Source organism: Bacillus rossius, chromosome 6, assembly GCF_032445375.1.
Source record: "Bacillus rossius redtenbacheri isolate Brsri chromosome 6, Brsri_v3, whole genome shotgun sequence".
Taxonomy (NCBI): Eukaryota; Metazoa; Arthropoda; class Insecta; order Phasmatodea; family Bacillidae; genus Bacillus; species Bacillus rossius.
In genome coordinates, this window is record NC_086334.1 from 33,766,989 (window position 1) to 33,790,516 (window position 23,528).

At 38.1% G+C, this 23,528-nt stretch overlaps 1 protein-coding gene across 1 annotated transcript in view; it reads left to right on the forward strand.

Annotated features, from left to right (window-relative positions):
• Positions 1 to 241: 241 nt before the first annotated feature.
• The window catches only part of LOC134533423 (zwei Ig domain protein zig-8-like), a 64,200-nt gene continuing 40,913 nt past the window's right edge, over positions 242 to 23,528 (forward strand). The window contains exons 1-3 of the mRNA XM_063370945.1: positions 242 to 259; positions 2,625 to 2,796; positions 7,250 to 7,425. Of these exons, the coding sequence (XP_063227015.1) occupies positions 242 to 259; positions 2,625 to 2,796; positions 7,250 to 7,425 (366 nt within the window). The remainder of the gene's footprint in view (positions 260 to 2,624; positions 2,797 to 7,249; positions 7,426 to 23,528) is intronic.

A 23,528-nucleotide genomic window follows, 5' to 3' on the forward strand; every position in this document is an offset into this window, starting at 1 on the left:
ACGTGTCACGTACCACCTCGAAATCCCGTGTTAACTCGCTTATTAATTGCAATGTCAAGGATGTCTAGCATTAATTTACCGGCATCGAGTGTGGGCTCCGAGGAAGCATGTACCTGGCAAATTTTATTATTTAATTGGTGTTTAAAAAGCAAGAAAACCTACAATTTGCTGTCGAGCGCCTGCAGATCCACTGCAGATGTTTGGCATTTAGGTCTTATACAGCCGGAACAGAAGTGCCGTCATGATACAGAGCGTCCAGGTCGGCCTCGTCAAAGGACCTGCCTGATGGTGGGACGTGCATTGAGATGGGTCGTTTCCACAACGCCGAAATACCATAATGCCGAATGTCAAAATTGACCACAACGCCGACAGCTAGAAAACTGATGTGTACCACAACACCGAAATAACAACTGAATGAATTTGTGTGTGTTTCTTAAATGTACCTTAACGCCGAAATACCACAATCAAACCTAACATTACCTAACATAACTTAACCTAGCCTATCCTAGCCTAGCCTAACCTAGCCTAACCTAGCCTAGCCTAACCTAACCTAGCCTAACTTAACCTAGTCTAACCTAACCTAGTCTCACCTAACCTAACCTTTGTGGCAGTCCTGCAATTACATTTTTCGGCGTTAGTGTATTTCGGTGTTGTGGTAATTCGGCGTTGTGGTACACAGCAGTTTTCTAGCTGTCGGCGTTGTGGTCAATTTGGCATTTCGGCGTTGTGGTGCGTCCCCCATTGAGATTAGTTTTACTTGACTATTGGTCCTAGGTTTATGCCAATTTCTTCAAGGTTAGGAAACTGGGGGAGCTGGCATTCCTGGTGTTTAATACTCTTGGTCACATCTATGGTCAAGCATCCTCCCATGTTATTCCTATCGCGCCTGTAGAGTAAGTATATCATTAAGGCTAGTAGGCCGATCTGTCGGTTGCAGGTGTGTCTCAATTATTGCCGCAATATTGATTTTATATTTTTCCAGTCGATGGATAAATTCAGGCATTTTAAAGATCATACCTAAATCAAACGAAGAGCTCTCTTTGATTTCAGATAACCTAATATTTGTAGAAACTACGCGTATTTCAACTTCCGAATTCAGTTTTTCGCTATAAACAGGGTAAACAAATCGAGTATTTGCAGTAGTTTTAATAAGTTATAAATGTTTTTTTTTCTAATAAATCTATTTTATTCTTGTGGATTTAAGTTCAAAGTTAGTAAGCTTAGAACCCGTAGTTTTACGAACATAACCGTAATCTTATGAAGATCCCTGTAACCAGCGCTTTTTACAAATTTAAGGTGAAACATTTTAACAGAGTAGGCAATAAGAATATTCTACTGCTTAATTGTAAAAAATGGCCTTATTTAAAGAACAGTCAATAATTTAGTGGAATTCCAGAAGTTAATAGTGATTGGCTGCTACATATAGTCTCCCCTGTGAATTAAATTAACTTTTGGAAATGACTACAACTGTAATAAAACTGACAATATATACTATGTTATGGTCTTTAAAATTCTCTTGTTTTTCGATATCTGCCTTAATGAGGTCAAATTTCAAAAGTAAACGTTAAAAAAATGAACAAAATTACTGTTTAAAACAATATGCAGTCTTTACAACTGCACGCTAGTTCGGTGCCTAGCACTTAGAGGCGAAGAGGCAGTTGATGCTCGAGCTAGCGTAACCCTTAGCTTCCCTGCTTTAAGAGCTCGAACCTCCACGCGAAGTTAAACTTTGTAAAAAAAAAAAAATACTTCGCAAACTTAACTTAGAAACACCGATTATTCACTCCCAGCTCGGTCTGAGTTGACTACGCTCCAAGTTCAATCCACTACAACATTTTACCCTCAGAAAAGTTAAATGTATCCTGGAGGCTCCCTTGATCACAAGTCTGCAAGATTTAACCAAGCCTGTACCAATACTACTAGCATCCAAGCAGCCAGCTTGCTGCAAGCTTGCCGTTACAAGCTCGCATCTTTGGCTCATGCTAACCTCAAAGCTTGAATTAACGTTGAGTTAGGTCAGCTTGGTGCTAGCCTCTTTCATGCATGCTACATCAATCTTCCAATAGTCTGCAGTAATATATATAGGTTTATATTTAATATTCAGTTCTTATTTATCATAACATCGAATAATGCTAACTTAAAAGTTTCAAAAACCTTTTTTTTACTGACTAGTAACTTCTTCATATAGCTGGTAGTAGCTTGGCTTCTGGGTTGTAGCCGTGTCCTTGACGAATAATTCACCGACGCTTCGGTCGACATTTCAGTCGCCATCATCAGGGAGCAGTTACTTACTACTAGGTAATTGCTCACTGATGATGGCGACTGCAATGTCGACCGAAACGTCGATTAAATTATTCGCCAAGGACACGGCTACAACCCAGAAAGCCAAGCTACTTCCGACGATGGTCGTGAAGAAAGCCTGCGAACATTATATAGTTGGTATCTTACTGTACATATTCTTGTTTAGATAATCCTAGTTTTATACGTTTTGTTTTCTTTTTAGTCCACACATACATTGAAAAAAAAATTACTTGTGTTGTCAGGTAGTACAAACGATGGTTTGTAAATGAAATAACCGTGGAAATCTGTGGAGGAGCTCGGATGGAGGTGACTGGGCCAGCCAGGAAGCCACCGGCCCAGGCGCCAGGGAGATCCGTCCAGACCGGCGCGGCTCCGGGGTGTCCCGCGGGACGCCGGAGTCGCTCCGGGAGCCGCCCGGAGTATCGAACGACCCCCCTCCTCCCCCCCGGAGTCCCCTCGCCGGCCCCCGGGCCGCGCGCGTAGACGCCGACCGTGGTTCGTCGAGCGCTCCGGGGGCTCTTGTCCCCTCCCAGCCCTCTCCCCTCCACCACTTTCCCCGCCGCTGATTCTTCCTCCGTCTCTTCTTGCGCGCATCGTTAGAGAAACACACCACACAGAGAAAAAGGTTTGTTTGAATCAAAACAAATGTTTGTTTATATATTGCGAAACATATATTCAACTTGGTGGAACAAAATATTTTGTTAGTTTAACCAAACTCGTTAAGTAAACAAAAATAATTTGTTACACCCAACCAAATATACAATTGAGTTGACAAAATAATTTTGTTGGGTGAAGCAGAATCTTTCCTACTACAAAATATTTGTTTAAATTAAAATATATATATATATATATTTCGCCATATATAAACAAATATTTAGTTGTGGCAAACAAACCTTTCTCTCAGTGCACAACTGCACACCACACTTCCCAACGAAGAATTCACCTCGAACAAACGAAAGTTCTTCGCAGATTCAGATAACTGCGTGTTCGTAGAAGCAAAACTGTATTTCAACTGCCGAAGTTCTGTTCTGAAATGAAACTTCTTTGCTGATGGGGGATAAAATTTTCGAGAATTTTCGAAAAAATTCTGATCGCGTGAGGGGAACAACAGTAAGGGACGTAGCGGGGGAACCGGTAGAAGGGGAGAGTGCGTCAAGCGGAGACGCCACTCAAACGCATGCGCTAGCGGCCGAATGAGAAGACGACAAAGGGAAGGGGTAGGTACAAAGCGTATCGTGCCATATGCTAGTTGTATTACACTACACGCCACACCCGAGTTTAACTAGGTCACTTGAAATTACTGCTCACAGTCAAGCCTCTAATGCACACCAACACGACACTATACATCACGCCAGTTAGCCGATCTAACTGGTGGGGAGCTTCACTCCCCCGCCGAATTAGGTACACGTAACTTTTATAGCATTACACAACCTACCAGCGCACACACAGGCCCGTGTGCCAAACTTATCCCACAAGACAAGCACCCCCGCCGTCGATTCAAATGATTCTTCACCAGTGTGGGGTGCACCTGATTTACTATGCACTTAGCGAGTTGTAGAAACTTCGGTTTCTGGCCTCGCCCACGCTTACTGCCCCGGATGTCAATATGATGAATCGGCGGCTAGTTGTAACGGTCGTAAGGGGAGACGGCAGGGGAGAGGTAGAAATGTCGCAGCAGTGATGCCACGGAATTCTCGTAACGCTGCTTGTGTTTGTCTGCTCCTCAATTTTCGTAACGGCTAACGGTTAACGCTACAATTTTATTTATATTATCTGCAATGTATTTATTCGCGTGGAAAAACGTCATTGATTTGTACAGTTAACTTTATAAATATCATTCATTTTTACGTGAATCGTTTGATTGAAAATATAAATATTAAATCGCTATTTACACCTAAGAAGAAAGAAGTTTCTCGTAATTTTACGGTGAAAATTTTTAACAGTGCAGATGCTGGGTCTTGCTTTCGCTGGATCCTTGTTACGCGGCTCCTCTAGAGTTCTACAGTTACCGAGACTAGTGCCAGGGGTACCAATTTCCCAAACTTTCACTTGACAGCAACACACGATGTTTTGTTACAAACGCTGTGACGACCGCATCAAGTTGTTTAGCAAACGCTGTTGACAGAAGAACAACAATGGCAGAATGTTACGTCTTAGACCACGGGCTCAGATCTCGAGGGGAGGGGAGAACAGGCTCCCCTCCCCCTCGGAGTTAAGAAACTTCTCACTGAAGGGGTCACCTTGCGCTTGCAGAAATCGTGAATGTGAAACGAGGTTGATAAATGTAAACGTCAAAGCTGTGTTTTATGGAAAACTTTCAGTATATATTTGAAGATTTCTGTTCATTGCATGTATAAAGACCCAAATATGAACAGCATACAGGCACCTTATCCAGAGATGACTTATGTCGGTTAACTCCACGTTCAAAATTTTCGCAGGCCCCGTATGTGAATCCTACAGATTAGCGCTCCTGACGTTGACCATTGGTACTACTTTCCAGAATGTTCAAATTTGCAACACGTTACACGTCATATAATCTAATCTTTACCTTTTATGAGTAATTTACAACATTTCAATTGTAGGAGAGACATCATGGGATCCATGGGAAACCATTTTAAACAATATTTAAGTTAATAACTTTCATTGCAGCTTTGGAAATTCAGCACAAATTTTTTGTTGCATCTCTGTGAAAAACAAAGTTAAATTGAAATTTGAATTTATGATAACGCAAGAGTCCTAGCGTTACTGATACGTATAGGTAGCAACGTATAGGTATACAAGTATTTCGGAGACGCGCTGTAATTTTAGACTCTAAAAAATAACTTCCACAACGTTAAAACCATACTTTTACTTGTTTTCATGATAAAATTTCAATGGAGAAGAAATTAAAACAACGATGAATATTCAGGTAGGGTGTATTATGTAAATTTTTGTTTTTCCCAGAGGGTAAATGAGACGGGATCTCCAAAAAGTGTCGTGGACTTGCGCCACAACACCCATTTGGAATTTTTAATCATGTTTCACACTATATAATATAATACGAGGGTCATTTAAATACAAACAGGTATTTTGATAAAGATTCATTTATTAAAATACAATATTAAAAATGCCTTTTTTTTTACATATTTTTCCTTCAAGAGAAATACATCTTCTCCGTCGGATAGGAGGCTTTTTGATCAATTCATGAAGAAAATAAGATGGCTGCCCCAGTAGCCAATTGCGCACGTACTGTTCGACCGCAGGGTCGTCTTCAAATCTTTCCTCTCCCGACGTCTCCTTCAGCGGACCTTCCACAAGCTCCCGCGCGGCCTGAATATTGTCTTCATTGAGGCTGGTCGCCGGATGCCGTTTACGGCTTTGAATTTTTCCACTTTACCACGACCACTTCGCGAAAGTTCTGCTTCCAATTTAACACTTGGGTTTTCGCTCAAGAGTAGCATCACCCATCTGTGCTTGGAGTCTCTTCAGAATTTCACTCGGTTTCACACCTTCGTTGGCGAGAAAACTAATAACAACGCGCTGTGCAACTGACGCTGGTGCTGCCTCAGCGACACTGACATGGACGTGAGTGTGAGGGCCGTGTGCTGCCTGTCCCCTCCCCGCTCTCCCGCCACTGCGCCGCTCACCTCACTACTGCAGTCGAATGAACCCAATTACTGTTTATATTTGAAAGAACCCCGTGTATATATTTAATTTGTTTGTTCATGTGATATTTATTACATTCTTTAAACGATTAATGCAATACAATTTCTTGGACACATGCTACTGCAGTTTTGCTTTGTTTGTCATGGGAAAAAATTCATAAATGCAAAAATAAGAACTAAACAATGTGATCAACTAATATCACTTAAAACAAGCCTAAATCAGCTTATGTTAAACATATGGACAACACAACGACGACAGTACAGAATAACATATTCAAAACACAAAATATCAGACAGCACAAGGAAAACCGTGGAAGGAAAAAAAAAAAATTTCACACTGGGCTAACGACGACGAGACAGTTTCAAACAATAACAGTAAATTCAGAACGGACAACAAAACCTGGACAACGCAGCAAATATACGAGCACAACGATGGGAGACGAACATATTATTCTATGGACAACATTGACGAACACTTTAGGTTTCCCATGGGAAAAATTTTGCGGTGTTTTCGGGAATTTTGGCATGTGCACTGCAGTGGCTCATGTCCAAGGGATTGTAATGGGTAATAATGTAATGTTGCCGCTGGGTGTGTCTGGTGGAGCAGTGTGGACTGGAGCCATGGGGGAGAAACTCTAATTGCCGAGACTGAGACCTAGTTTTTTGAAGTAGTTATGGGCCCGTCTGCCAGATAGTAGTTTTCACAATATATTGCCGACATAACTACATTAATTTATTAGGAGAAGTAATGTACAAGCTATTATCAAGCAAACAAACCAGTTTTAATTCACTCTATTTAGGTAGCCACTAATTTTGTGGTGTGTAATACAATGAATTTTTGCACCTCCTACTCCTTTATTTATTACATGACGGTTTATTACAAAACAGAAATAAGTATTTTCGTATCGATTAAATTAGATTTTGCGCCGCCAAGAAGATAACTTAATATAACCAAAAAAAAAAAAAACGTTTGGAAGGGACAAAAATGTATGTATTTTTAATTGTAAATACCTTAATGTAAGTGTATCAGATGTTTTCTTCCATGTTTTTCTATTTGTATTCTCTTTTTTTTTATGATAAAGAGCTAATTTTTGGCGGGGCGGACCCCCATTAAAAAAAAAAACATTTGTATGAGAACCTATATTCAGATTTTTTATTTGCTGGTAGTTATGGGGCCCCGCCCAACAGATAGCGACACATGTCGCGCGAAACATGGTTTCAGTTCCCACTGTAAGAGTCGCACTCCTTGCTGTGCCTTGTTCCGTGGACTGGAGCGAGCTGACGGACGGACCGCTCTGGCGCAGGTCGCGCCTGGCCGGAGGAAGGCAGCGGGGCCAGCTCCGAGGAGGACGACCCCGGGGTGTCGGCGTCCAGCCTGCGCGGGCCGCACTTCGACCCCGCCGCCTCGCGCAACACCACGGCGCTCGTCGGCAAGACGGCCCGCCTCAACTGCCGCGTGCACAACCTCGGCAACCGGACGGTGAGCGAGGGTCGATTCACTCCCCCGACTGCAGCGACACGTCCTCACGAGGACCCCCATTGGCGTAGCTGTGTTCATAAAGTTGGGGGGGGGGGACAAATAATGATTTTGATGTCATGTAAACCCATTCCCCTCTTACTAAGACGGGGGGGGGGGGGGGGGGGGTCCGGGGGTCCTCCACCGGAAAATTTTGATTTTAAAAGTGCAAAATAGCGCGATTTTAAGCAGTTTTTGTATCTAACCATTGGATACATCGATGTTAAAATTATTATTGTTTCCTTAAGATAAAATTTGAGAGTGAAGAAATTACAAATAAAGTTGGGCAGAATTAATATTATAAAATAAAAATATCACGGTCTAGAAAGTTGGGGGAAACAGTCCCCTTCACCCAAAAAGTTCAGGGGGACACGTCCCCCCTGCCCCCCCCCCCTGGTTCCTACGCCCCTGAAGGACGCCCCCCCCCCTCGAGACACCCCTCAAGGATGTGCTGACAGCGAACGAGTAGTTCTGTTTTTTCACCTGTCATTCCAGAACAGTGAAAAACTGCTAAAACGCGTGTTTTCAAAATAATTTCTAGTTTGTAGGAAGTATTTACAGACTGATGATATCTGTAGTCCAAATAAAAAAAAAAATTAATTACTCATATACTTAGAGTTACAATATGTGTTTTAAAATGTTTCAGGTTAAATTGATTTTAATATATAGCCACTGGACTGCAATTTTTTAGTTTGAAAATTTTTCTTAAAAGATAGTGCCGCATTCGTGATGCTTTAGAAAACCAAAGAAAAATTTAAATATCTTTGATGCCGTTGGTTGGCTGACGTAGAACTGCAACTAGTTAGTGAAGTTTAACTTTTAACGTGTCTAAGGTACAGGCACACATTTCGTTTTATTTTATTATACTACGATTATTTGTTTGTATTATTTTGCAAGATGAGAAAAGTTACATAAATTAAATTACCGGAATTAAATAAAAGCTATTTTTTTTTTACTTTCGATCTGCCAATCAGAATACTTCAAAGTTTATAAAATAAATTTCTGAAAATTATAATCTGTTGTAAAAAAATATTGGTAAACACATCAGAATCAAATTATAAAATGTTACCATTGATATTACAATACATGTTTAGGATGGCATAACCAGTAAAAAAAAAAACATATTTATTTATTTTTTCTAACAATTCAATAGATTTCCATTCCATCCACGAAATTACGCCTACCAAACGCCGTTTACCGAGAGCTATGATGTTACACATGAAAAAACTGTCGTCGTGATGTATGTAACTGGGATCCTCCCGAGTGCGAGGTCGGTGTGTTACCACAGCGCCACTCCTCGCCCGGTCTTGCTCGACGCTTTCCGGAACTGTTAACGTGCCAAAAAAAAAACTTAAAACTTTTTTTTTCGCCCCGACGTAATTTCATCTCCGCGCCTTCAGCCCTCCTCCCGCATCGTCGCGCGAACAAACGGAACGAATCCCCGGCGTCATTTCTGCGCGGCGCGGCATCCTGAACGCAGCGCTGTCACCGCCGGAGCTTCGGTCCGCTCGTAATTTGATTCCGGGTGCGTGAAGCGGCGGACCAACCATCGCGAGGCTGCCGCGAGGCACAAGGAGGCGCTAACGAAGGACGGTTGGCGTCCTCGGATCCCTCTGCGGGCTCGTCGCCTTCTCGGGAAACCCACCGTTCACGCGCCCGAAACAATCCCCCTTTCCGTGCACCTTCGGGTTTTCGACGTTATTGAAGCCATGTTTCTTCAGGCGCGTCGAGGGTGCGGCTCCAACTGCTGGCGCCTATATCTACAACAGTAAAACCGCGCGAGCACAATTTCTGTAATCTAGTTTTCCTCAGGATCACTTATAATGTAGAGACCGAGAAAAAAAAATGCTAGAAATACATGACGTCAGTGATATTTATCCCTTTGTTATTTCTCTTTATATATAATGAAAGATGCACTATTTCTTCCATTTGAGGTTGGCTTTATGATATATTTATTTATGTCAAATAAATACAATAAATGCACACACAATTTTTATTTTTTACAAGTAAAAGTTAGGTTAGTTTATGTCTGTTACGTTGGTGAAATTCTTGCAAATATTCGTTCTCAATTTTGTTTTCAGATAGGGTGGTATTTGCAAGTGTACCTACGTGATCGTAACTGAAATGAAAAATTGGTTAGGTCAGAAACATTCAACGCACTTATAAATCGTTAAAATTGTGTAAAATGTCGGGAAAAAATGGCGCATTTTTAAAATTGCAAGAGGGAGCGGCGAACTGCGGATATGTTCCGGGACATTTCGGGGGTTGAGTGAAAAGCACACTGTTGCAAATTTTCACCTCAAATTTACTAACAACGCAGGTTAAAAATTATCCAGGGATCTTCGTCAATTTACGGTTACCTTCGTAATTTTTCGCGTGAGAAGTTTATTGACTTCGAACATGAACCTACGAAAATAATCTTGGTGTACTAGCAGAACATTGAAAAACTTGTCAAGACTCCTGTGCAAAACACACTCTTATTCCTTCTGCGGATGTGTTCACCTTAAAAAAGGGAACTCGGAAGTTTAAATACGGCTCAGTTTATCCGATGATTCATCAGTTGCGTGAAATTTCGGAGAACTCTGCGTCTACTCCAGGTGAATTATTCGTTGGGAAGACGTCCTGTCCTTCTCAGCTCGCGGCATCGCATTCGCCCGTCTCTCCTCCCGGAGTCCTCCTTGCAGGCGACGCGACGGCGCGCGGGAATAATCCTCGGGGAACCTGGAGGTAATCCACGCCGCGCGCCTGTCCCGGCGAAGTCCCGCACAGACGCGCACAGACGCGCACAGACGCGCACAGACGCGCACAGACGCGGCCTCGAGCGCCCGTGCAAGAACCGGCGGGGAACTGGCCTTGGCGAGCGAGAGACTAGGGCAGGTATTCCAACACACAAAAAAAAAAAAAAGGGGTTTAGTTGTTGAATATTCTACACCAGCTGCCTAACCACATCTCTAGTGCACGATGGGACACGGCCAGTCCCCTACCCTTTGCCGTTCTGTTGCCTAAATTTCGCGCATGCGCAGAGCTCACTTTTTTTCGTTGATTTCGTCCAGATGGCTGAACCGCATCTTTCACCATTAACTCTATAGTAATTTTTTTAGATCATTGGGAGACGTTAACAAGCGTTTTGGTGTGCCAATGAGACTTAATGATGGCAAAACTATTCTTGAATACATTTTGTACACTTTAATGATCATAAAAACAAACGGTTGTTACTTTTAAAAAGTAATCGAGAACAGTAAAATTACACCATTTAGTTCAAAATATAGTGCTGCTATCTGTAGGATATTTGGCGCAGTAAATGTATCGATGGCTGCCAAACGTCCGCTAAAATGCATTGAAATTTGTTACTTAACAGGGATTGGGCGTTGTTTTAATGATTTCATCTTTTATTTTATAGTCTTACTGTTTTTTTTTCCTGGTAGTCACAGGGAGAAAATTATATACAGTAGTTTTATGCTAAGTTTACATATTTTAGTTTAAATGATAAAGAAAAGACAGTCTTTTAGGGCTTAACAATAAACTTAGTAATAATTTACTATACTAAATAATTGAACTAAAGATTTTAACTACCCGGTCGGGATTATTTTAGATTAATTTGGCTACCCTTACACATTTTACAGTCACATTTTGTTACATTTTGGTTTCAGACAGGTTTTTATGAATTTGCAATGATTGTGCCTATTGGATAGATCTTATATTTGCGTAATAGTATGACGTAGGAAAGTCCAGGCCTGCAAACACTGTGGATTTTAAAAGGCTAAATAAAATTGAATAAAACTTTATGGAAGAATTTAAAACCATACCACCCAGAAGCCACAGGCATTGCCTATAAATTCAAAAATTTTCAGTTATTTGTTCCATTTGGTTCTCTTTATCCATACTCAAAAAGATGTAAAAAAATTCAAACTCGCAAGCAAATTATACAAAAGCATGCACTGTATATATGCGAGGGATATTCGTAAAGTAAGTTCCGTTTGGTCATCAAAAATAATAAGCTCACGAGAAAATGTTTTTATTAACAATTTTAGTTTACTACATTTATACTTCACATTTTTACATAATCGCCATTCCGTTCCAAGCAATTTTCGCAACGCTGCATGTAAGTTCGCTACCTGGAAATTAAACCATTTGATAATCGTAATTTTTGTAAATTTTGTTGTAATCTTTTACTCAGGTTGTAGCAAATCAACAAAAATGACTCCCTCTTCGTCACAAAAAAAAATACAATAGCCACAATTTTTTGACTCGAGTACGGAGATTGTTTAAACGTTTTCCGGAACTTGTTAATATGCGCCTGTACTTAGGCCACACGCATTGCGTATTTGAAATCCTGTAACTGTCTCCCGTTGGGATGACACAGTGACAGTCCCCACGTCTTACCAGGAGTAGTCTTATTATTTCCGTGGAGGCTCAAACATTGTAAAAGAAATTCGTTACAAAATATTTTCAACTCAACTCCGCAAATATCTGGACTGCTATCCATATTTTGAGATCGTGAGCCTTAAACAACAGCAGCAGCAAGTTTAAGAAGGACCTAGCAATAGTAACAGCTGCAATGACGCAAATAAAAATGTTAAAGGTATTATATATTGGTGCTTTTACGGTTTTTTCGCTTCGGCATACAAAAGAAAATACCGCCCGAACATGGGTATTCAAGTTCTCAACCTGCCTGTATTAAAATTACAAAGAAATATAAAAAAATTCTAACTTTTTTTTTTACTTTTACCAAATACATGTAGATATTTTGATTTTAAGTTTTTATAAAAAAATATATATTTACAATAGTTATGTATGACTTTTTTCCTACTATTCCTTGCAAACAAATCTAAACGCAGCTAAAAAATTGTAACTTGCATATAAAAGTTTGCAGCGCGGACATCACGTTTCCGAATGTACTGACAGACCGGTGATCGTTAAACCACGTGCTCCACGTAATATTATTTCTTGAAATCGCCGTCACTAAAGTTCCGTCAGCTGGTTACTTACATGGAAAATCGCTGGCCGGCGCGCCGGTGATGCGTATGGGCGTAAAACTGCGACACGCAATTTTACCACTGCAGGTTCCAAGCACCGAGCTGCCTGGCTGCTACACAGAATTTTCTCGTAGCAGTAGAAACACCTGGCTTGCTGTGTATCGGGAACTTGGTGCAAAAATTTACAAACTGCAGCCCGCTGACAAATTCAGTGTAAATTTGCACACCACTCGCAATCGCCGCGTGGTGCATTTTGCGGAAAAACATATTTACGTCTTTAAAAGTTTCACAGCGACACTTTTCAGTAATCACCATCCTTACGATAAACACCCGGTTAAACGTACAGCACACTCCGATTTACACACGTCATGTCGTTAATATTTTGCATGACATTTTTTTTTAATGCGATCTCTTGCTTTGCGACCGCCCGAGCCAAGAGTGACTTCTCTCCACCTGTCCGCTGCTTGTCCGCCGTAGCGCGCCACTGTCGTGCGCCAAAGAAAATAGTTCCAGTCTTTCATTTCTCACACTTCTTTAGGCATGCTCCACTATGTATATATATGCTGCCCATGGAAAAGTAAATATAAAATAATACTTTAAACAGGTACCATTAAAAAAATAACTTAAACTTTACTAAAAAATTATACATTAAAATCTCCGAGTCTATAGAATGTTCTCGTTAGTACGACGATCATGTTGCCAACCCGATAATCTCAAAGAACAATAATACCATTAAATGAAATCTTGCCAAATACATAAAATAAATTATTATAAAACTTAACTTAAAAATTAACGTGAACAGTTGTTTTATTTGCGTGACCAGTGGCACTGGTCACAGTCCATAATGCATATGGCCAAGGCGTCCATTCCGTTCGCAGGCGGTGAACTTCTATGCAGAGGGGTTAAAGAAACTGGCGCAGCGTCACGGAAAAAAATGTTTGGAACTGGATGGCGATATGTTAAAAAGTAAATTAGATATGTAGTAAACTAAAAATGTCATTATAAACCTTTTCTCAAGAGTTTGTTTTCTTAATGGTCAAATGGAGTTTTCTTTGCGAATAACACTCGTACGTATATATGTACATTTTTTATGAACTGTGTTAAACGTAAATATACTATTAAATAATGACCCGGAAAGTGGAACATGCCCTCTTATCCAAGGGCGCTTTCACAACAGAGAGACATTCATACGGACTAAACCAAAGACAAAGTGAGTTTCTTACCAAGAAGGCTGCTGTTAACCAGACTGCTGTTTGCTCGTGCGTGTGAATAACACGCGCGTCGTCTCAGCCAACGGAGTAGTGCTCTGATACGAATTAAATTCAAATTTGCGCGCTTCTGTTCGTGCCTGTGACTTTGCAGGGTTGCGTTTCCGGGATCTTTTTTTTTCTCAGCAAAAATGGCTTGCTTTGATATTCTCTGCCACCCATGAAATTTTTGTCCCGCAATTTACGAACATTCTGTGTGATCAAGCCCTTTTTAGAACGCTCTTTGTTGTGTGACATTATCACATCCTTTTGTCGAGTCGCACGCGATTGGGTAACTACTTATTCTTCTTGTTCATGATTGGCCCAGGGTCGTAAAGGCCGGGTCGAAGTCTTTGTGGACAAGTCATAAGCGTGAAGCAGATGTCTTTGTGCTCCAGGTCTACTTTTATACGTAATGAATCCATTAAGTAATCGTGTCTCTAGTTACAAGAACGGTCATGTTTTATTGATATCTTTCTTGAACAATTCGAGTGAGCACGAACATATTTAGTTTAGTATAGTATGCTTTTAAGAGGCACATAAGATTTTTATTTTATAATTCATTTCCTTAATTAGGCATAAGACTGGAAAAAGAATTCATGCTACAATTTTGTGATGTAATTTATACGAAAAAGCCATGTCACCATGAAGCTGATATTTGGGAGAACACAAAATCTTGTGTATTTAAATGTGTAGTGTGGTTAATACGATAACTGTTATTATTTCTTTTTGTTTAATTTTTAACTTGACACTTTACTGAACATTCTTTCGCGCGCGTCATGCTAAGGCTATTATTTTTAAATATTAATTGCAGGGTTAGAAAAGAAACTATAAAATTAGTTTCCACCCGCATGTATATATTATATATATGCTCTTATTTGAGTAGATAACTGTATAAACTAAATAATTTTTAGTACAGAATTAGACTCTTCATAGAAAATTATAAACACTGAAACTTGTGCCATTTTTATTGTTTACTAGTTAGAATTGTCATTACTGTTTACAATCTTGTGCACCTTTAATGTTCACTTTTAGGACACTCTCTCTTTAAAACGTAAGCTCCGCCCCCGCAGTCAGATTTCATGGCTTTTGGGCAGAGTTATTTTGTGATCTGTTTGGATTTTGATATTTGTGACATTTATACATTGGTACATGGATCTCTTGAATCAGGATTTTTATTTGTATGGTGTTTGAAGAAAATATGTTAAAATTTAATGTACGAATAGCCTTGAGATACAGCTTTCATATTTGCTAGGAGAAAAGAAAGACGGGCCAGTCACCCTGGCTTGGACCGTTAGCAGCCCAGTAGGACGTCTCTGTACAGTGCGTAACTTTAGAAGGTTTAGGGTCAGCCTAGCTGTAGTGCATAGTTCGAATTTCTGAATGTTTAACCTAAAATCGTTTATTAAAGCACAGGATGAAATCACGGATACCGTCAATACATTTATAATAACTAATCAAATAAATTAAATGGGCCTATAAAAAAAAATTTTTTTTAAATTATTTTATTTATTTGCATATCAATAGGATATAGCTTTGGACACCTTTTCAAGTCAATATTTGTCAGCTGGTGAAATTATTGTTATAGTTGTATTCTTCCGCGCGAGATAGTAGTGGTTCTTTCTGGCCGCTACAAACTGGAACCTGTATAAATGTGATGGAAAGATAATAATTTTCCCTTGTCATAATATCAATTTGGCTATAAAAAAATTTAAAAATTATATCATAGAAAAAAATAGAAAAAAATCGAATTTTTTAAAACTGTATTTACATATTTATAAATTTCATTATTTGCACACCATCCATTTTCAGGGTTGCTGGCGCATTTATTACTATTGTTTGGTCATTACGGATTCTTCCCCAGCTAAGTCCGATATGGTATACGTTTTTAACTTAAGAATACTTAACACGTTTTGCGTTCACCTTCCTTCAATTTGTGACCTTCCAAATGGCGGTCGGTGGATACCATGACGCAGCTGCAATTGGCAAGCCACGGCTATTTGCCCTACCCTTCTTTGCACTATCCCTCAACACGGAACACTTTGGAATCCGTCATGCTTTCACAATTCATTCCTATGATTGTGCTACATTAAAAAAAATAAAAGCAAATGATTTGTGAATCTATTGTTGGATTATTTAACTGAAGATGGGTTTATTCTAATATTTATGTACGGCTTGTTGCTTTTCTCTGATAGCTCATGAAAATATATATTAATTAAATAAACTTATAATTGGAAATGAAGTATTTTGTGAAAGAATTAGTATTTTATTTTACTTAACATTCATTTATAGTATTAACAAATTTAGTATTTAAAACGATTAATATATATTTATGTTTTTGAATAGAGATATTATTTTAAAATATTGCACCTAGATATAAAGTCATTAGTAGTTCACACACATAATCTAGATTTTTTGAGTGTTTTAAATCCTGTGAAACAGTCTATTCTTGTAACTGATGCAAAAAAAGGCATATAACAATAGTAATAAATGTTGTCAATAACAATATGATAAATAATTTTTTTCCCTTAAAATATATACCGTGAATTAATGGAAAATAACTTTACCCATTGTAAATTACATACATTAGTTAACATGATAAATTTACTAAAAACGTTTTACAGTGTAGAAGTGTAACATAAGTTCACCTATCTTGACGTATCACCACTCTGTTAAAGTTTTTCGAAGCAAAACTACAAATAGTAGATACTGGTCACCTTTTATCCATTTGTCTTTGTCATTTACTAATATATTCGAAAATCAACGGATACTGAATTTACATTCACACATACTTGTAGCAATTACTCACACATCTTATATCAGAGGATTAACGTAGCTCTGAGATACTTGTCGAGTCCAGAGCAAACACGATCTTCTTCCTTTCCACGTGCATGTCTACTCTGTTCACAACAGAGCTCAGAACTCATAATTTGGAATTGGCTTTTTTTTTTCTACGAAGACCAAGTTTCCTGTGCTTCTACAACAGACTCTTTGGAAACCAGTTGCCAAGAAATAAATTGGAATACTACAAGAAAGATGTTGTAACTTTGTACAGCTATGGTTATTTTTCATGTATTAAATACTTTTTTCGAGATAGTACTGAGTATTTCTTAAGAAACCTGGCGCATAATTTTATAAGTTAGTTTATGTTTCACTTAAGTATAATTTTTCAAACCATGGAAAAGACAATTGAATATTCAACTATTTGACTTTATTTTGTTGCATTATGCTTATTATGTGCAAAGTTAATAGTGGAAAGATATTAAGGGAACGATTTACGAATAACATTAATTATTGGAGGCACTGAAAAAAAAAACCATAAATTCTCTGGTAAGAATTCGAGTCTAGTATTACAGCGAAATCTATTTTGCAGTGATACAGGTTTTTTTTTTCCATGTAAATGTACAAATGTACAAATATGTGTAGCTTGACATGAATATTTCTGTTCCTTTTACAGTGTCGTACCAAGAAACGAACTTTGTTTATTTCAGGTGCATTGTTCGTTGCAAGTTTGGTATTTTGCTGTTGTTTCTTACAGCGTGATTTCCCCTCGCCACGTCCTGCACTTACTGGCAGCTGCCGGTGCGGCGGATAGTCGGTTGATCAGTCGCGGCTGCTAATAGGTTAATGCTGGAGTAATTAAGCCCTTCAATTAGCAGAGTGATTATATCGATCGCATCTCGCCACACGTGACTCAGATGCAGCAACCGTAACATCTGGTGCTGTAGTTTCTGTTAACTGACTGCTCGTGCTCGGTTACGTTGACGCATGATTCCCGCACTGATAATGATGGTCATGATTAGAGATGGGCTGTGAAATAGCAAACCTATCAGATTTTAATAGGTAAGTGAGAGCAGCGGTAACAACGTGTTAAGAGATGTAAAAAAATTATAGCACAATGAAACGTTGCTACTTTTCCCATATAGATACTATTCTATGTTGCGAAAAAATAAATATCGATATGCCGTTAACTAAGATTCATTGCTAATTGTGCAGCATAATGTGGGTGTACATAATGGTATTTATGGCATTATTAGCAACACGGTTACAGTATACAAAAAAACCTGTAAATCGATGGATTGTGCTTATTTTTTTCAATTACAAAGTTCAGCGCATAAATGTTTGTCAAAAGCAGCTAAATATTTTTAACATAAAAAAATCCTGTACATGTAATTTTTTTTCTTGAAAACAGCTTAAACGATTTTGATGAAAACTACAGCATTGCAACTTTCGGACATGAGAGTGTATTTTTGCGATGCGCGCACACCATGCCACGAAATTGTTTCAGGATGAAAAGAAAGGCTATATATAAATCAAAATTATATATGTGCTTTAAAATATTTATGTTGAAAATTGGTCCATATCATTAAGAACATTTATTCTTTGTGAATATCAGTAATAGAAATTGTGTTTATAAAATTGTCAAGTGTATTTATATAAGTTACGTTATGTTACCGCAAGTAAAGTTTAATTGCTTTATAAATTATTATTGAATTATTTATTAAATAATCAACATTAATAAATTAGAATAAACATTCAGCATTATATTGTTAGGCCTACTCATTATTAATTAAAATGTATATATTGTTTTAATAAATTATATAAATAATTTTATACACGTGTGTATATGAATATTAAATTCTGAGTATTTATTTAAACTTTTAATTTAATTTGTTTAACTTTACCTACCGTATTTATAATATCACTGGAATCCTTTATTTATTTTATTCTATTAATTATTTGCATGCCAAATTAAAGTTAGTTTTTTTCATTAAGCCGAATAGGTATAATTTCAAACGCGCGTACGTAAGTGCACGCACCCATATTTATTTTTAATAATTTAGTTTAATGATTTTTTTTATTTTAAATTTCGTGAAAAAAATTAATTCACGACGGTGTTGTATGTTGAAGTTCAGTTCCGACAGGCGAGGCGAGCGAGTGGGTAACCGGTCAAGTGAAACGAACTGGCCGGCAGCGCTGCGCCACGCACTGTCCCTTGAGGCATCGAGGCCAATATGTATAAATATTCACGGCTGCGTAGCGGGCGAGGGATCGGGGGCCCCCGCGGTGAATATTTAAATTCGGCAGCCGCGCAGGTAGTCGAGTCTCTTTCCCCCCCCCCCCCTGCCCTTTCCGACCAACACAAAATAACACAGGCGGTGGGTACCACACAGGGGTTGGGCGTAACGAGTGCTCTGTAATTGGGGTGGAGGAGAGGAGGGGGGTAGCAGTAATCCACCCAGGGAGTCCTGGGTCCGCTTGGTTTGTGTGAGGAGGGGAGGGGGGAGGGCAGATGCTGCAATGGACCCGAACACGCACGCTCGCGCAACTCACCTGGGCGCTGTGTGGATTACCAGGACAACAACCCAACCCCCTTTTCCTCCTTTACCAAACCCCCCCCCCCCCCCATGATCCGCAAAACGCCAACCCTCGCAAATTACTGAAACTTGTTCCCCCCCCCCCCCCAACTCTTCCGGCACATTCGCGGCCATTTGCTCTCCCTCCCTTTTTACAGGTACATTTCGAAGAAAGATTTCATATCGCTACCGTGTTGCTACTTCCGGGAAATTTCTACCCTGGTTCGTGGTTCTGCACACCCCGGAACCATCGCCAACCTTAAAAATTTGTATAAAAGTACATCGAAATATTTCACGCTACCGCAAATTTTGCGCAAATAATTTCCGTAAAAGAATTTCCCAGTTTCAATGATATATATTTTAACAGTTTAATTGAGACTATTTGCAACAAATCATATATAAAATTGAAGGTAAAATTAGCTGGTTTTTTTCCCCTTACAAATGTATAATATTTTAATCTTTAGCTGCACTGCACACATCCAACCTAAAGTACAGTTCTTCCCACACTTTGGTTAACACGTCCTGTGTAATGGAAGCGATAGCCTCTTCAATTCTGTGTCTTAACTCTGGAAAATCATTAGGTAGCGCGGTGGGACGTAGAAATTGGCGCTGGGGAAACAGTTACAATATTTATTAGACGAGTTTCGATGGAGCCTTGCGACGTTCCCCAGCGGCGTATCTGCAGGCGCCCGGGTGCATTCGCCCCGAGGTCTTGGCACAGACGTGGAAGGGGAGGGCAAGGAATCCGGGGCCTGACGCGGGACGCTAATTTCGGCGTGCGCTTTTGTGCCCCCCTCCTCCACCCCCTTCCACCCGGAGGGATGGTCGGTGGCTCATGAATTCCTCAGAAGGGTTGTGCGACGGCCCGGCAGCCCCTATCTTTACACTCCCCCTCCCAACCCTCTGACAACGCTGAAAACCTCCTCTCCCACACTCGCACATCGCGCGGGAGAAAGGAGTGCACACAGACACACACACACACACACACACTGCACACTGCTCGTGTGAATTCCCAGAACAGAATTTATTCCCTGCTGGTAGCACCAAAGTTACTACCCAGTAGATTAAAAAAAAAAAAAAAAACATGGTGACGCCATGAGACAGTCTGTGATCTCGTTTGTGGAACACTCGTCAACAGTGCCAGCAGTTTGGAATAACTAGCGTCTGCTCTGTCTAGTTAGCCATATTTTAGTTAGATTTAAAATAAGACTACCTACTGTAGCCGTTACTATGGTGTGACTCCTGGAAAAATTTTACATTCTTTTTTGTTTTATTACCCATAGACTCCAAAACCAACTAAAAAGCTTACATATGTACATATACATATAAATATATCACATTTTTATGGACACGATAACATTTTTCACCAATCACTTCCAAACTGATACATCAAATATAGTAATGGAAAATCTCGGTCGAGTTCTTTGATGGGAAAATTCGGACCAAAGGGGTAGCCAAGGGGGAGATTTTTCGAAAAACCGAAAAATCGCATATTATAGGCCTACATATGAACAATATCACACCAGTTTGAACGTATTATTACTCTTAGGAGTAATTCCAAAATATTTCATGTAAATAATTTTTGATACGATCAACCATAACTGCAAGGAGTGAAAAATCAGAGGTTGGAGGAAAAAATTGCATATCTCCCTTAGCAGGTACACCAGCAAATCCGTTAAAATTGTTTATAAATATTATAATTTTTTTCTGAAAGAATTTTGGATAATAAGAACCAATACTGCGAGGGATTGAAAAAAAACAGGGGTAGAATTAAAAAAAAATCATGATTTCTGTACCATGTACAATATTAAATCCGTTATTATTTATTGAAAAAATCTTAAAATATTATTTACAACTTTCGTAAGAAATATTTTTTATACTACCAACAATTACTGCAAGATGTGAAAAAAAACCAATGTGGAAAGAAAAAAATTAAATAACATTTCAGTAAGCACACTATAAAATCCATTCTTATTCTTTGTAAACCTTATTATAACAATGTTAAACGTTGTCGCCAAACAATTTTTGATACAACCAACCATTTCCTCAAAGGGCGGAATAAATAGGGGTAAAAACACAAAAACAAAAATCACAATTCCCTTAGAACACCATAATATTCGTCAAATTGTTTGTAAATCTGGTACATATTATGTAAAACTTTAGTCTGGAACGATTTTTGATACTATTATTTCAGCAAAGGTTGAAATAATTAGAGGTTACAGAAAAAAAAATCATAATTCCTTTATTAGGTTAACAAAAAGAACTATAAAATTAAATGTAAATCTATAAAAATCTAAAACTTTTATCTGAAACCATATTCAATAATACCAACCATTAATGTAAGGAGTTAAAAAACCAGTGACTTGAAAAAAAAAGTAAACTTTTTGTATCATGTACACTATCAAATCATTCAGATTTATTTTAATCTTTCTAAATATTTTCTTAAGCGTTTTCTTAAAGTAAATTTGTATGTGACATACATTTACTGCAAGGGGTGGAAAAATAAGAGTTGAGAAACAAATAAAAAGCATAACGTTTTATTAAGTGTGCTATCCAATCCATAATTATTTATTGTAAAAAATACTTAACATTATTTGAAACCTTTGGCTGATACAATTTTTGATGAGACGAGATATTACCTTAAAAACTGGGGTTGAAAAATAAAAATTAAAACATCCGTACTATAAAACTTGCTTAAATTTATTTAAAAAATTATTCATATTTTTTTAAACCTTGGTCCAAAGCAAATGTTTATACGACCACGTATTACTGCAAGAGATAAAAATAGTGTTTGAAGGTCAAAATGCATAAACACCTTAGTATGCATAATATAAAATTGGTTCTTAGCTATTCAGTGCTGAATTCATAGAATAAAAATCATTTTCGCTGCGTGGAATGAGAAAATGTTTAATCGATCATTTTGTAATATTGGAGAACATAAAGGTAATTATGCACATTAAGTTCTTAAAATGTTTCAAAAGTTTCTAAAAGTTTCTAAAACGTTTTCAGAAGAGAAAGGTACTTCGAAATCTACGTAAGCCTGTAGGCTGTGCCGAAAGGGATTATTTTACATCGTTAGATTAAAAAAAAGGTGGTGTTTAATCGACACTATTTAAAATCACTATTAAAAATAAATACATTGATTGGTAAACTTACTAAATCACAACTTGAAGAGCAATATAAACGTAAAGTAAGTAAGTGTCGCCTTTAATTATCGCCAATTTTACGCCATCGAATGCAACTGCTGAAACAGTCCACTCTTCCGAGAAAAAACGTAAAATTCTCTGACTCCAACTGTTTATTTATCTTGACTGTTTTTTTACTCTCTTTTTTAAACACAAACGTTAGGTCTATTAAAAAAATAAAATTCTCGCAAACGGTGTATTTTTTTCCGGCAAGGTAGGTTTTCGTAAGTCTATGCGATCGTTAGTGAAATAAATATTGGTTTGGCGTCTTCACATGCTCATAAAGCAACAAAGGCTATTATGAAACGTGTAAGTCAATAAAAAAATGTCAAGTATTTATTGAAACAAGGGGCATAGACGGGAAATACTTTATATTGATTTTAACAGATTTTAGACTTAAGGTACTTAAAAAATTTAATTTAGAATGTTTGACATAGTTTAATCATAGTACATAATTTGGTAGAATGCCTTAAGCCCATAGTGACTAGATTATACACATATTTTACCCCTGTTAAATGATTGGTATTTACCTTTGAATTTATTTTTGAGAATGACTACAACTGTTACAATACTTTCAGAATACACTATTTAAAGAAAGGAAATTTGCCATATTTTTCGTTAAACATAATTGTTGTGGCCTATAAACTGTTGAACCAAGATGGCACCTGTGAGTTACTTTCTCTCCCCCTTAAAATATTAGCTAGTCCATCAAATACTTTTTAATTAATTTTTATTTTAATTCTTGATTCAAATACATCATTTAGTGCACCGATTATTATGTTCTGCGCATCAGTTCATTATTGATTTACTATCTGCCATAATCATTATTAAAATCAGCTGATGGAAACGATGGTACATACGTTTGTTTAAAAATTATACTCCAAGAGTTTCTACTTTTGTAAAAATTAATTAACGAAAATAATTTTACACATACACATTGTTGGCATTGGCCCAGAAATTTCAACTGTCTAAAAATTAGTGTCGTCTGTACAAAATCTTACTCTAATATTCATGAACGAAAAGAAAGGTTTGGAATACCTGGCACAGCGTAATAAGTCTCTGTCCAGTAACTGTTCTGTTGTCATCTTCAACTTACAAATACATAGTCAATTTTTATTTATACGCTCATGTACACCTAAATTAAGACTTTTGTATACTTTAAGCACTCTTCAGGGTAGAAAATTTATTATAATAATAATTTTGTTATATTTTTACTTAATGAACATCCCTTACAAGAAAATACCTCTACAACAGGATACCAATAAATTTATACTACTTATATCTAAATCTACATATCTAGAA